This window comes from Bison bison, unplaced genomic scaffold (assembly GCF_000754665.1).
Source record: "Bison bison bison isolate TAMUID 2011002044 unplaced genomic scaffold, Bison_UMD1.0 scf7180017864467, whole genome shotgun sequence".
In the NCBI taxonomy this organism is placed as follows: Eukaryota; Metazoa; Chordata; class Mammalia; order Artiodactyla; family Bovidae; genus Bison; species Bison bison.
The window spans coordinates 510,704-525,789 of NW_011495028.1; the positions used below are offsets into that span (position 1 = coordinate 510,704).

General features: G+C 39.3%; 1 protein-coding gene across 1 annotated transcript in view; it reads left to right on the forward strand.

The window, feature by feature from the left end:
• Positions 1-15,086, forward strand: part of TTC13 (tetratricopeptide repeat domain 13) — an 81,353-nt gene that overhangs the window by 47,203 nt on the left and 19,064 nt on the right. The window contains exons 11-13 of the mRNA XM_010860529.1: positions 968-1,109; positions 2,068-2,242; positions 4,123-4,279. Coding sequence (XP_010858831.1) covers positions 968-1,109; positions 2,068-2,242; positions 4,123-4,279 — 474 coding nt within the window. The remainder of the gene's footprint in view (positions 1-967; positions 1,110-2,067; positions 2,243-4,122; positions 4,280-15,086) is intronic.

Below are 15,086 nucleotides of genomic sequence, written 5' to 3' on the forward strand. Positions count from 1 at the left end.
TTAGCGACCCCATGGACTACAGCCTACCAGGCTCCTCCGTCCATGAGATTTTCCAGGCAAGAGTACTGGAGTGGGGTGCCATTGCTTTCTCCGTCTGACCTGTATAAAGGTACTATAAATGTTAGGAAAGAGAAAGATAGTGACAGAAATCTCCTGTGAAACTGTTAGGTGCCTTACTCAAAAAGGATCTAATTCAAGAGCTTATTTATCTGACTCCATAGTTAGAAACCCACTCCAGTGTTCTTGCCTGAAGAATCCCAGGGATGGGGGAGCCTGGTGGGCTGCCATCTATGGGGTCGCACAGAGTCGGACACGACTGAAGCGACTTAGCAGCAGCAGCAGCAGCATAGTTAGAAAAAGTCTTTTATACTGACTTGGAGAAAGTGTGTTTGGATTCATTCTAGGTTTAAGGCATGGTATTTATCTGTCCTGTCCCATGGAATTGTGGGAAAACAGATCTGGAAACACCTATTAAATAGTAAAGTGCTGTATAAATGTAAGTGGGTGTTATATATATATATATATTATGTATTTATTGTTTATATAAAATTGACATGAGATTTTTTTTTCTTTTTTTTTCTTTTTTCTTTTTTTTTATTTTTTATTAGAAAAAATATATTTTTTATTTATTTTATTTTAAAGTTTCTATTATTTATAAAATTTGTAATATACAAAATAAGGCAAGGCTGGTCAGTAATAGCCATTTTCACTCTGAAATGACCACAAATCTAAAATACACTTCTTATTTCAAAATTTAAATTAGATAATGATTTATTAGATTTTAATTGAAGTAACTTAAACAACAGAAAAAATAAATTTTAAACCTATGAATTTGGTAAAATAAAAAGGCAAACACCCACATTAAAGTATCTTACTTATAGATTGGATCATAATTTTGAGGGTAACTTAATTCTGTATGTTGACTAAAACGCCTGTATTATGTTCATCACTGTTGTTAAATACCTAGGGAACTGGGCAATTTTGAAGCAGCCACCGAGAGCTTTCAGAAGGCTCTGTTGCTCAACCAAAATCACGTGCAGACCCTCCAGCTCCGCGGAATGATGCTTTATCACCATGGCAGCTTACATGAAGCCCTTAAGAACTTCAAGGTGAGCATCCGTAAGAGAGAAGCACTGGAACTGCAATTTTATATTATTATTCTACAAAGTTTCGTGAAATGAATGGAGTCATTGCGGGTGGGCAAGAATAGTGCTTCAGTTCAGTTCAGTCGCTCAGTCGTGTCCGACTCTTTGCGACCCCATGAATCGCAGCACGCCAGGCTTCCCTGTCCATCACCATCTCCCGGAGTTCACTCAGACTTATGTCCATTAAGTCAGTGATGCCATCCAGCCATCTCATCCTCTGTCATCCCCTTTTCCTCCTGCCCCCAATCCCTCCCAGCATCAGAGTCTTTTCCAATGAGTCAACTCTTCGTATGTGGTGGCCAAAGTACTGGAGTTTCAGCTTTAGCATCATTCCTTCCAAAGAACACCCAGGACTGATCTCTTTTAGAATGGACTGGTTGGATCTCCTTGCAGTCCAAGGGACTCTCAAGAGTCTTCTCCAGCACCACAGTTCAAAACCATCAATTCTTTGACGCTCAGCTTTCTTCACAGTCCAACTCTCGCATCCATACATGATCACTGGAAAAACCATAGCCTTGACTAGACGGACCTTTGTTGGCAAAGTAATGTCTCTGCTTTTCAATATGGTATCTAGGTTGGTCATATCTTTCCTTCCAAGGAGTAAGTGTCTTTTAATTTCATGGCTGCAGTCACCATCTTCAGTGATTTTGGAGCCCCCAAAAATAAAGTCTGACACTGTTTCCACTGTTTCCCCATCTATTTCCCATGAAGTGATAGCACTTAGACTTCAACAAAAAGAAAGAGGAAAGAACCATTGTCTTGACCAACAGACTGATTTACAGAGTATGTATTTGGTCTGATTTAACCTGGAGGGAAAACTTTCCTAATTTCAGTTTATAATTCCAGATTAAAGAGTAGAGCACTTTAAAGGTTTCTAAACTGTATGGATTCTAATACAGCCTTTTTTCCTTCAATGCCTCAGCGATGTCTGCAGCTGGAGCCATATAACGAGGTGTGCCAGTACATGAAAGGACTCAGCCACGTGGCAATGGGACAGTTTTATGAAGGGATAAAAGCGCAAACTAAAGTTATGCTAAATGACCCTCTTCCTGGCCAAAAGGCCAGCCCAGAGTACCTTAAAGTGAAGTATCTCCGAGGTAAGTCCGACAGCTGCAGAATCATTGACTCTGTGAGTGCTTAGAGTTGCAGGAATCATACTGCTCGTCTCTGAGGTTACCTGTTAGGCAGTTGAGTCTCAGGGAAGCTGGGTGACTTGCCCCCAGCCACCCTCTGGTCAGTGGTGGTAACTGGACTAGAGAGAGCTCATATCTCCTAAAGGCCAGTCTTGGTTTGTTTTTGTTTTTTTTTTTTTGCCTCTTCCTCGCATTTTTTCTTTCTAAAATTAAAAAATTTTACTTATGCAGAAACAATGTATTTTGAACTAAATATGACAATCATCTGGGTATCCTTGTCTTGTCACATCACATCCAAAAATATAGGAATGACAAGAAAGTAATCTTAAGTTTTCACTGTTAAATAAGAACTTAGTATCTTTGATCTGTCAACTCCTGCATATCAGAATTCTTGCATATTTTGGAGAATTTAAATTGAGATGAAAAAGAAAGCAAATCTTTGAGTTATCCTTTTATTAGTCAGTCTTACCCTTTTTATGCTATACATAGACATTTTTATTTTTCATATAAAGCCCAGATATTTACTTTTATTTTTTCTCTTTCCTTTTTCATTAACCCTCTATTATAGTACTGTCCAGTGAAAAAATTGCAAACCATGTATGTAATTTTAAATTTCTAGTAGCCATGTTAAAAAAGTAAAAACAAACAGGTGGAATTCATTTTACTAATTCATCTTATTTAACTCAGTACCTCTACAATATCAGTTCAGCATATTATTATTATTATGAAAACACTATTTATTGGCTGGTTTATATTTCTTTGTACTAGTCTTTGAATACGGTATATATTATAGTTCATCTCAATTTGGATGCTAAATTTTCATTGGAAATACTTGGTCTGAATTTAGATTTAATAAAATTTAAAATTAGAAAAATAGACTGACAGATGCAAGTTGTTCCAAACATACTGCAGTTTTCTAATAATTGAATAAAACATCAGTTTTAAGTTTAAATTTCTAATTAAATAAAATTTAAAGTTCAGTTCCTCATCCACATCTCAAGTTCTCAATAGCCAGCTACTAGGGACTACCTTCTCCAGTACTCTTGCCTGGAAAATCCCATGGATGGAGGAGCCTGGTAGGCTGCAGTCCATGGGGTCGCTCAGAGTCGGACATGACTGAGCGACTTCACTTTCACTTTTCACTTTCATGCGTTGGAGGAGGAAATGGAAACCCACTCCAGTGTTCTTGCCTGGAGAATCCCAGGGATGGCGGGCCTGGTGGGCTGCCGTCTATGGGATTGCACAGAGTCGGACACGACTGAAGCGACTTAGCAGCAGCAGCAGCAGGGACTACCTTTTGGACAGCACAGCTCTTTACTCTAAGTTGTAATTCCCTCTTTTTTCCTCATTCCGAAGAACTTGGACTTGTGAGCTATAGACTGAAGATGGGGGCACTGCATATCCTGGTTCTTTCTACACTGCTTCCCTAGAGATAAGCAGCAGTTGGTCAGTCAGTTGATGAAATTGCATACATAGTCAGTACATCTATCAGTTGACAAGGAACCAGGCTCTGTCTAACACTGAACTTGCATTCCCAGACTCTGGAATTGAATAGTGAGATCTTTCGTATTGCTTATCGAAAGGTGGTTAAAATTTAGGCAAGGTGGACCCAGATGGACTGGTTTGTATTTGCCCCTGGTAATAAGTCAGCAGCAGGCTACCTCCATTATCATATAATAGTGACTTGCTAAAATTTGGAGTTTCCACGTAGAATTCTTGTAATTAAATAACAGTTTGTTATGAAGTAATTGTACTTTGTACAGATTGGCTATAAAAAATTATAATTAGCTGTAAAAACTGTTTCAGCATATTTGGGTGTGTCAGATCTCGTTTCCTATCTGCAGAGTATTCTCGATATCTTCATGCACATCTTGATACTCCCCTAACGGAATATAACATTGACGTGGATTTGCCTGGAAGCTTTAAAGACCACTGGGCTAAGAATCTGCCTTTCCTCATAGAAGACTATGAAGAGCAGCCAGGGCTGCAACCCCACATAAAGTGAGTTATTTAAATGAAGACCTTTTTTCTTTTTTAACACTAAGCTGTCAAGTTCATCATAATATCTCTTGCCTGATAATAGCTTTCTATCCACATTTCTGATGAATTTATTTTTGAATTTGATATGTCTGGAAATACTTCTTTCAGTTTACCTTTGAATATATGATTTCCTTTTTAAAAAAATTTTTAATTGGAAGATAATTGCTTTATAATGTTGTATTGATTTCTGCTATACAACAATGTGAATCAGCTGATATATACATGTATCCCCTCCCTTTTGAGCCTCCCTTGCACCCCCTATCCCACCCTTCTAGGTCATCACAGAGCACCAAGATGAGCTCCCTATGCTAGAATAGCAACTTCCCACTAGCTATCTGTTTTACACATTATAATGTATACATGTCAGTGCTACTCTCAATTCATCCCACCCTCTCCTCCCCACCCCACTGTGTCCAGAAGTCCTTTCTCTACGTCTGTGTCTCTGTTCCTGCCCTACAGACATGATTTCTTTTAGCCCAGCATTCCATGGTAATTTAGGGTACTTTCAGACTTCAAATGTACTTAACAATTCTTGGTAGCTTTTGATATGCATTGTTTTTTTTTTACCGTATCACTTTAAAACAAATTTCTTAACATATTAAAAGTTTGAAATTAGAGTGCTGGCCAATACTGCTGCAGTTTGGCAGAATAGATCTGCTAAAAGGCTATCTCATTATAGAACAATTAGATTTAGAATAGAAATTAATTCCTGGGAGTCTAGCTGCCTTAAAAATTAGGAAAAATCTGTGAAGATCAGCCCCCTAATTCTTAAAAAAAAAGAAAGATATTCGACCAGAGTGATGGGTGGTAAACACATATTAAAGGAAAAGATATCCTACCCAGTGGAGTGCCTTGAAGCATGAGCAGGATGGGTTTGCTGACCTTCCAGGGGCTAAAGTGATCCAGTATTGGAGGCATTCCCAGGATCTCAATGGAAGCAGATACAAATCCTTCCTGGGAAGAAATTGGTGCCAATTTGTGCCCTCAAGTATTCCCACAGCTTAAGATCATTAGCGTCAGAATCAAAACCAAGATGACCAGAGCCATTTGTGAGAATCAACAGAAGCAACAAACAATAGACTTTAACCCTTATGGACTTCACATATTGAAACTGTTGAATATAAACTCTACAATAACTCCAGATGAAGTGCTTAAAGAAGTTATGAAATCATAAACATGAGCAAGAAACATGAGATTATAAAAGACCAGATTAAAAAAATAATTAGATGCTCTAAGAATAGAAAATACAGTCATTGAAATGTAGAATTCAGTATACAGACTAAAAAGCAGATTAGCTATAGCTGAGAAGAAATTGCAGGATTGGAAGATAGAGCGTTAGGAAGTATCCAGAGTGGGGCACAGAGTTGAGGAGTTGGGAAACTTGAAAGAGAGAAGATGTGTAAAATGTAAGAAGGGCTAACATGTAACTAATTGCAACTTCAGAAGGAGAAAATAGAAGAGAGGCAATGTTTGAAGAAATAATAGCCAAGAATTTTTCAGGAAAAAGGAAGCGTATTAATAAATCTATAGTTTTTTTTTTTCATTTTATTTTTTAACTTTACAATATTGTATTGGTTTTGCCATATATCAAAATGAATCCACCACAGGTATACATGTGTTCCCCATCCTGAACCCTCCTCCCTCCCCGTACCATCCCTCTGGGTCGTCCCAGTGCACCAGCCCCAAGCATCCAGTATCGTGCATCGAACCTGGACTGACAACTCGTTTCATATATGATATTATACATATTTCAGTGCCATTCTCCCAAATCTTCCCACCCTCTCCCTCTCCCACAGAGTCCCATAGACTGTTCTATACATCAGTGTACCAATACAGTATACTAGCGCATATATATGGAATTTAGAAAGATGGTAACAATAACCCTGTATACGAGACAGCAAAAAAATCTATAGTTTTTTTAAAGCGTGGGGTAAATACAAAGAAATCCATTCAGATACACCGTAAGTAACTGGAAAACACCTAGGGTAAAGAGAAAAACCTTAAAAAATAGGGAAGTCATATCACCTAGGGTCAATTATTAGATTGTAAACCTTTCAACACCAACAGTTTATACAAGTTAAAAAGTAAAAGTCAAACAACCCATTCCAATTTAAAAAAGTGCAAAAGACATGAACAGGTAGGAGGGAGTCAAGATGGTGGAATAGAAGGACATGAAATTTGTTGCTCCTGACAAGTGCGTCAAGAATACATCTACAAACGGAACAGTTCTCACAGAGCACCTGCTGAATGTTAGTGGAAGACTTTGGACACCTAAAAGAACAGGAAAAATGCCCTTACAACTAACTAGGATGAAAGATCAAAGGAAAAAAAAAGAGGAATCAAAAAAAGGACTCGCAACCCTGGTGGGAAGCTGAAGGTGAGGGGAAGTCCCCACACTCAGATAAATTCCCTCATGGTGGGGAAATCAGCTGGGAATAGGAGACCTTTAGGGGATCAAGGGGGAACACAACAGATGGTCTGTCGAAGGTAGGACAAAGTAAGAACTTCGTGCATGGTCTGTGCTGCAGCTCTGCACAGCCCAGCCTGAGTTGTGAGTCATGCATGCTGGAAAGGGGTTTGGAATGCAGACCCAGGGAGGGGACAGCTGTTGTCTTTGAAAAGACAGCCTGTCGGGAAAGGAGTAACGGGCTCCAAAACTGGGAAAGTTTGTGGAAAATGTCCAAGACACCATAGAAGTAAGGCTTCATTGTTGAGTGGCATTGCAAGGGGCAAGGCTGCCATTACAACCCCCTTCCATACCTGCTGGCTTATGCCTCCGCAGGCACTGGAAGGGGCAGCCATCTGAGCAGGCTTGCCAACCCCTTAAGCCAAGGCCTCCTCTGCCCAGGCAGGCTCTGGGGTCTGAAGCAGTGCCCTTGTCAAAGCCTTCCTGGGCACTCCTGCCTGAGACAAAAATCCACCAATGCTGGCAGAGGCTGAGTGCTAAAGCATGGAGTTAAAAAGAGAGCATATCTGGGGAAAGGAATACTATTGCCTGAACAGATACAACGGGGGACAGAAGTGAAGGGCTCTATTGCTGGAAATTGCCCTAGTGGAAGCGTGGTGTGCCTAGGAAACGAGGCATCATTGTTGAGAGGCATGGAAGAAGTGGGCCTGCTACATCCCCCCACATGCCAGCCCCTGCCTCCACCAGCACTGGGAGAGACTCCCACCGGAGTGACTGCAGCCTAGTCTGTTGCAACTGCCTTCTGGTCCCTACCACTGCAGGCAACGCATGCAAACCCTAGTTGTGGATGCTATACTCCTCACCAGCCTGAGGGAGTGTGTCTCCATCAGCCACTGTTTTCATTCCTTCTCACCTAGGTGGGAAACAGATGCGAGAGGGTGGTGCACGTTCAGAGTTGGGGCCAAAACCAAAACTGAGCCCCAGGGGCAGGGCAACTAAGAAAAAGGAACAGAAATCTATCTGTGCAGATGCCCAAGCCACAAATTAAATTCCTGAGATCAGCTTGGTAAATCCTGTGTCTGGGGAGCCCCTGAGTAGACACCTATTCCCACGAATGAGGTCAGTCAGCAGTGGACTTTGAGGGTAAGTACATGTGGGAGTCAGGCCAGGTCAGAGTCTGAGCTAGCCCCACAGTGCCCACAGCAGGTCCAGAGACCTACCTAGAGGTATTGGAGGGCCTCCTGGGGAGACGGGGACTGGATCTGGCCCACTGTGAGAGTGAGGATACCGACAGAGGAGGCCCCAGGAGAATATTCTTATTACTATTATTCTTTGTTTGTTTCATTTTGTTCAGTTGGTGGTGGTAGTGTTTTATTTTTGTTTACCAGTTTTTCTAATATATACTTTTATTTTCCGTTTTTACTTTTTTGGTATTTTGTAGTTTTTTTTCTGTTTGTTCTTTGGTTCTTTGTTAATCCCTTTATTTTTTTCCTCTTTCTTTTTGATTGTTTTTATAGGTTTCTTTTATGTTGTCTTCACTTTTTTGTTTATTTCCTTTCTATATTTGTTTTCTTTTTCTGTTTTTATTAGTTGAGTCCTTATTGATTGTTCTCATTTTTTAATTCTTTGTTCTCTTTTTTTTCCTTTTATTCTTTTCTGTCTGCTTCTTTGTTTCTGTTGGGTTTTGTTGTTATCATTTGTCTTGGATTTGTTGTGTCTGTTTAATTGTTTTCTTCTGTTTTTCCTTCTGTATTTGTGTTGTTGGTACTGTGTGTTTGGTTTGGTTTTTGCTATTTGTCTTGGGTTTTATTTGTTTTCTTCTTTTTTCTTTCTATTTTCTCTGGCTGCAGTGCATGGCTTGCAGGCTCTTGGTCTACTGGTCAGGGTTCAAGCTTAGGCCTCCGGAGTGGGAGTACTGAGTCCTGGATGCTGGACCGCCAGAGAATTCCTGACCCCAGGGAATAGTAACTGGCATGTGCTCTCCAGGAGGTATCCATCTCAATGCCAAGACTTGTCTTCACCCAACTGCCTTCAGGCTCCAATGCTGGACATGCCAAACAACCGGCAGGACAGGAACACAGCCCCACCTATCAGCAGACAGGCTGCCTAAGCTGTACTAAGCTCACAGATACCCCAAAACACACCGTCTGACATGGCCCTGCCCATCAGGGGGAAAAAGCTCAGCTCTACCCACCAGCACACAGGCTTCAGTCCCTCCCACCAGGAGGCCTGCATAAGCCCCTGGGCCAGCCTCACTCATCAGCGGGCAGCCAGCAGAAGCAAAAGGAGCAACCACCTTGCACAGTAGGTTAGACAAAATAAAATGACAGAGAAATACGTTGCAGACAAAGGAGCAAGGTAAAATCCCAACAGACCAAATAAATAGGAAGAGGAAATAGACAACTTACCTGGAAAAGAATTCAGTGTAATGATAGTAAGATGATTCAAGATCTTGGAGAGTGGAAGCACTAATTGATAAGATACAAAAATGTTTAACAATGATCTATGAAAAATAAAGAATAGTCAGTGATGAACAACACAATAACTAAAATGAAAAATACAGTAGAAGGAAACAATAGCAGACTACTTGAGGCAGAAGAATGGATAAGTAAGTTGGAAGATAGAGTGGTAGAAATAACTGCCAGGGAGCAGAATAAAGAAAAAAGAATGAAAAGAAATAGAAACAGTCTCAGAGACCTCTGGGACAACTTAAACACACTAACATTCGAATTATAAGGGTCCCAGAAGAAGAGAAAGGGAAGGGCTTGAGAAAATATTTGAAGAGACTGTGGACAAAAACTTCCCTAAAATGGGAAAGGAAATAGTCACCCAAGTCCAGGAAGTACAGAGAGTGTCATATAGCATAAACCCTAGGAGAAGCACACTAAGACACATGTTGATCAAACTAACAAAAATTAAATACAAAGAAAAAATATTAGAAACAGGAAGAGAAAAGCAAAAAATAACGTACAAGGGAATCCCCATAAGGTTATCAGCTGATTTTTCAGCAGAAACTCTGCAGGCCAGACAGGAGTGGCAGAACATATTTAAAGTAATGAAAAAAATATGCAATCAAGATTACTGTACCTAGTAAGGATCTCATTCAGATTTGACAGAGAAATCAAATCTTTACAGATTAGCCAAAGCTAAGAGAATTCAGCTCCACCAGATCAACTTTACAACAAATGCTAAAGGAACTTTTCTAGGTGGGAAACACAAGAATAGAAAACCTATAAAACAAACCCAAAACATTATGAAAATGTTAAAAGGAACATATATATCAATGAATACCTTAAATGAGAATGGATTAAATGCTCAACCAAGAGACGCAGCCTGGCTGAAGGGATACAAAACAAGACCTGCATGTATGCACTCTACAGGAGGCTCACCTCAGACCTAGGGCGCATACAGACTGAAAGTGAGGGGGTGGAAAAGATATTCCATGAAAATAGAAACCAAAAGAAAACTAGAGTAGCAATACCCACATCAGACAAAATAGTCTTTAAAATAAAGACTACTGCAAGAGACAAAGGAAGACACTGCATAATGATCAAGGGATCAATCCAAGAAGGTGTAACAATTGGAAATATTTTTGCACCCAACATAGGAGCACCTCAGTATATAAGGCAAATACTAACAGCCATAAAAGGGGAAATCTACATGATAATAGTAACATGGTAATAGTGGGGCACTTTTAATATTCCACTTATACCAGTGGAAAGATCATTCAGATAGAAAATTAATAAGGAAACGCAAGCATTAAGTGACACATTAGACCAGATAGACTTGATATTTCTAGGATACTCCCCCTGAAAGCAGCATACGCTGCCTTCTCAAGTGCACAGGAAGCGTTCTACAGGATAGATCACATCTTGAGTGACACATCAAGCCTCAGTAAATTTAAGAAAATTGACATCATATCAAGCATCTTTTCCAACCACGACACTATGAGATTAGAAATTAATTACAGGAAAAACCTGTAAAAAACACAAACACATGGAAGCTAAACAGTAGCTTCCTACTAAACAACCAAGAGATCACTGAGACATCAAAAAGGAAATAAAGAAATACCTAGAAACAAATGATGATGGAAACACCACTGCCCAAAACATATGGGATGTGGCAAAAGCAGTTCTCAGGGGAAGTTTATAGCAATACAGTTCCACCTCATGAAAGAAAAATCTCAAATAGACTACCTGACCTTACATCTAAAACAACTAGAGAAAGAAGAAGAAATAAAACCCAAGGATAGTAGAAGTGAAGAAATCATAAAAATCAGAGCAGAAATAAATAGAAATGAAAAAAATAGCAAAGGTCAATAAAACTAAGAGCTGGTTCTTTGAGAAGAAAAACAAAATTGTTAAACCTTTAGCCAGACTCATCAAGAAAAGGCGAGGACTCAAATCAATAAAATTAGAAGTGAAAGAGGAGAACTTAAAACTGACATCACAGATATACAAAGGATTAAAGGGACTACGATAGGCAACTGTATGCCAATAAAATGGACAGCCTGGGAGAAATGGACAAGTTCTTAGAAACATACAACCTTCTAAGAGTGAGCCAGGAAGAAATCAGAAAATTATAAACAGGCCAATCACAAGTAATGAAATTAAAACTGGGATTAAAAGCCTTCCAACAAACAAAATCCAGGATCACATGGCTTTACTGGCAAATTCTAGCAAACATTAAGAGAAGAGCTAACACCTATCCTTACTCTTCAAAAAAATTTCAGAGAGAGGAACATTCCCATACTCATTCTACAAGGCCACTATCACCGTGATACCAAAACCAGACAAAGATGTCACACACAAAAAGAATGCTATGTGTCAGTATCACTGATGAACATAGATGCAAAAATCCTCAACAAAATACCACCAAGCCACATCCAGTGACACATTAAAATGATCATACACCGTGATCAAGTGGGATTTATCCTAGGGATGTAAATCAATGTGAGACACCAAATTGAAGAATAAAAGCCATATGATTATCTCAATAGATGCAGAAAAAGCTTTCGACAAAGTTCAGTAGTCGTTTATGATAAAAAACCTCTCTAGAAAGTGGGCATAGAGGGCACCTATCTCAACATAATAAAGGCCATATATGACAAACCCAGAGCAAGCATTATTCTCAATGGTGAAAAGCTGAAAGTATTTCCTCTAAGATCAGGAACAAGACAAGGGTGTCCAGTCTTGCCTCTGTTTTTCAACATAATTTTGAAAGTCCTAGCCATGACAGTGAGAGAAAAAAAATAAAAGAAGTCCAAATTGAAAAAGAAGTAAAACTGCCACTGTTTGAGATGACATGATAGTATACACAGAAAAGCCTAAAGAAGCCACCAAAAAACTACCAGAGCCCATCAGTGAATCTAGAAAAGTGACAGGGTACAAAATTAATACACAGAAATCTCTTGAATTTCTTGTACACTAGCAATGAGAGATCAGAAATTATGGAAACAATCCCATTTACCATTACAATGAAAAGAATAAAATACCTAGGAATAAATCTACCTAAGGAGGCAAAGGATCTAGGTGTAGAAAGTTATAAGATATTGATGGAAGAAATCAAAGATGATACAGAGAGATATACTATGTTCTTGGATTGGAAGAATCAGTGTTGTGAAAATAACTGTACTGCTCAAAGCAATCTCTATCACATTACCGATGCCATCTTTCACAGAACTAGGAAAAAATTTGCAATTTGTATGGAAATACAAAAGATCCCAAATAGCCAAAGCAATCTTGAGAAAGAAGAATGGAGCTGGAGGAATCAACCTTCCTGACTTCAGACTATACTATAGTAATCAAGACAGTATGGTACTGGCCCCAAAACAGAAATATAGATTCAGTGGAACAGAACTGAAGGCCCAGAGATAAACCCATGCACTATGGGCACCTTATCTTTGACAAAGGAGGCAAGGATATACAATGGAGAAAAGATAGCCTCTTCAATAAAAAGATAGCCTGTTCAATAAATCGTACTGGGAAGACTGGACAGCTACATGTAAAAGAATGGAATTAGAACACTCACTAGCATCATACACAAAAGTAAACTCAAGATGGATTGAAGACCTAAATGGAAGGCCAGACGCTATAAAACTTTTAGAGGAAAGCATAAGCAGAAAAAACTCCTGGACATAAGTTGCAGCAAGATCTTTTTTGATCCACCTCCTATAATAATAAGAATAAAAACAAAAATAAGCAAGTGGGACCTAATTAAACTTAAAAACTTTTGCACAGCAAAGAAAACCATAAACGAGTTGAAAAGACAACCCTCAGAATGGGAGAAAATATTTGCAAGTGAAGCAACTGACAAGGGATTAATCTCCAAAAGATACAGACAGCTCATGCGGCTAAATTTCAAAACAACAAACACCCCCAATAAAAAATGGGTGGAAGACCTAAATAGACATTTCTCCAAAGAAGACATACAGATGGCCAACAAATACATGTAAGGATGTTCAACATCACTTATTATTAGAGAAATGCAAATCAAAATTATACTGAGATACCACCTCACACTGGTCAGAATGGCCATCATCAGAAAAATCTACAAACAACAAATGCTAGAGAGGGCGTGCACTGCTGGTGGGAGTGTAAATTAATATAGCCACTACCGAGAACAGTATGGAGGTTCCTTAGAAAATTGAAAATAGAACTGCCATATGAACCAGCAATCGCATTATTCTGTATATACCCAGAGAAAACCATGATTTAAAAAGACATATGCGCTCTGATGTTCACTATACCACTACATGTTCATCAAGAGAGCAATGGACAAAGATGTACATATATACAATGGAATGTTGCTCAGCCATAAAAGGAATGAAATTGATTCATTTGTAGAGATTCATACAGAGTGAAGTCAGGAAGAGAAAAACAAATATCATATATTAACACATATATGTGGAATCTAGAAAAATGTAGAGATGGTCTTATTTGCAAAGCAGAAGTAGAGACACAGATGTCGAGTACGGATACCGAGGGGAAAGGAGGATGGGATGAATTGGGAAATTGGGATTGACACACACATGCTATTGATATTATGTATAAAATGGATAACTAATGAGAACCTACTGTGTACCACAAGGAACTCTACTTAATTAATGCTCTGTGGTGACCTGAATGGGAAGGAAATCCAAAAAAGAGGGGCTATATGTGTACATATAGCTGATTTACTTTGCTGTACAGTAGAAGCTAACACAACATTGTAAAACAACTAATAAATCCAATAAAATTAAAAATTTAAAAAAAAGACATGAATAGGTATAATCTTACCAAGGGGAAAACATGAATGGCAAGCATAAGGCCACATGAGATGTTTCACCCACTTAGGTAAACAAATGTTGGAAAGTTCGATGATAGTAATATTGACCAGAAGCGGGATCAAGGGGAAATTTTATATACTTGGCTATAGATTACTCCGTTCACTTTGGCCAGCAGCACTTTTCATTGTCATGTAAAATGGAACATTTGCATGTCCTACAGTCTTTCTGTCCTGCTCCTGTGCATATTCACGACAGAACCATCTGCTTGCGCACATAACTACCTGGAGACCTCTTGAGAGCAGTATTTGTTCACAATTGGAAACAAAATCATCCCAGATGTTTATGAGCAGAAAAATGGGCACATGTGACCACACAGTGTGGTATTCTACAGCAGTATAAACAAATGACCCAAGTCAGAGTGTGGACCAATTTTGCAATATAATGTTGAGTAAGAACAGCAAGTTGGTACATTGCAATGTCACATCATTTTTTCCATAAAGCTCGTAAGCAAAACTATAGAATAAAGATATACATATGTAACCTATTTTTTTTTTTAAAGATAAAGGTAAGGAAATTGTGAACAGAAAATTCACGGTAAGCAGCCTCTTGCTGGGGGGCAGGAGAATAGGATAGTAGAGTGACATACAGATACAGGTGGAGCTACATAATCATGTTGGTTCTTCAGTTGAGTGATAAGGTCATATGCTTTTGTAAGTTTCAATAATCAAGATAATAAAAACAAAATAGATTGCTGAAAGGGCTATATATGTTCTCCAGCACCCCCTTTTAGAGAAATACACGGTGCAGGAAAGCAGGGGGTATGAAAGCCAGTCACTAGGCTGGCCCCAGGCTGGTGTCTGGAAACAGGGATTTCAGAATCTCCTCCCACCCTAAGTGCCCAGAGCTAAGAGTGGCTCCTCAGTGCCTGCGCCCTGTGTGTGAACAGTGTGGTTCACACTGAACATCTGCTCTCCTCTGGGGACTTGGGGTACCTGCCGGGCAGGTGTGTTCACATGATCAGTGCCTGGTACAAAGTATCTCATGAGCATTTCACTCGGGGAATTGGTGCCACCTGTCTCCCCAGGGTCCTGAAA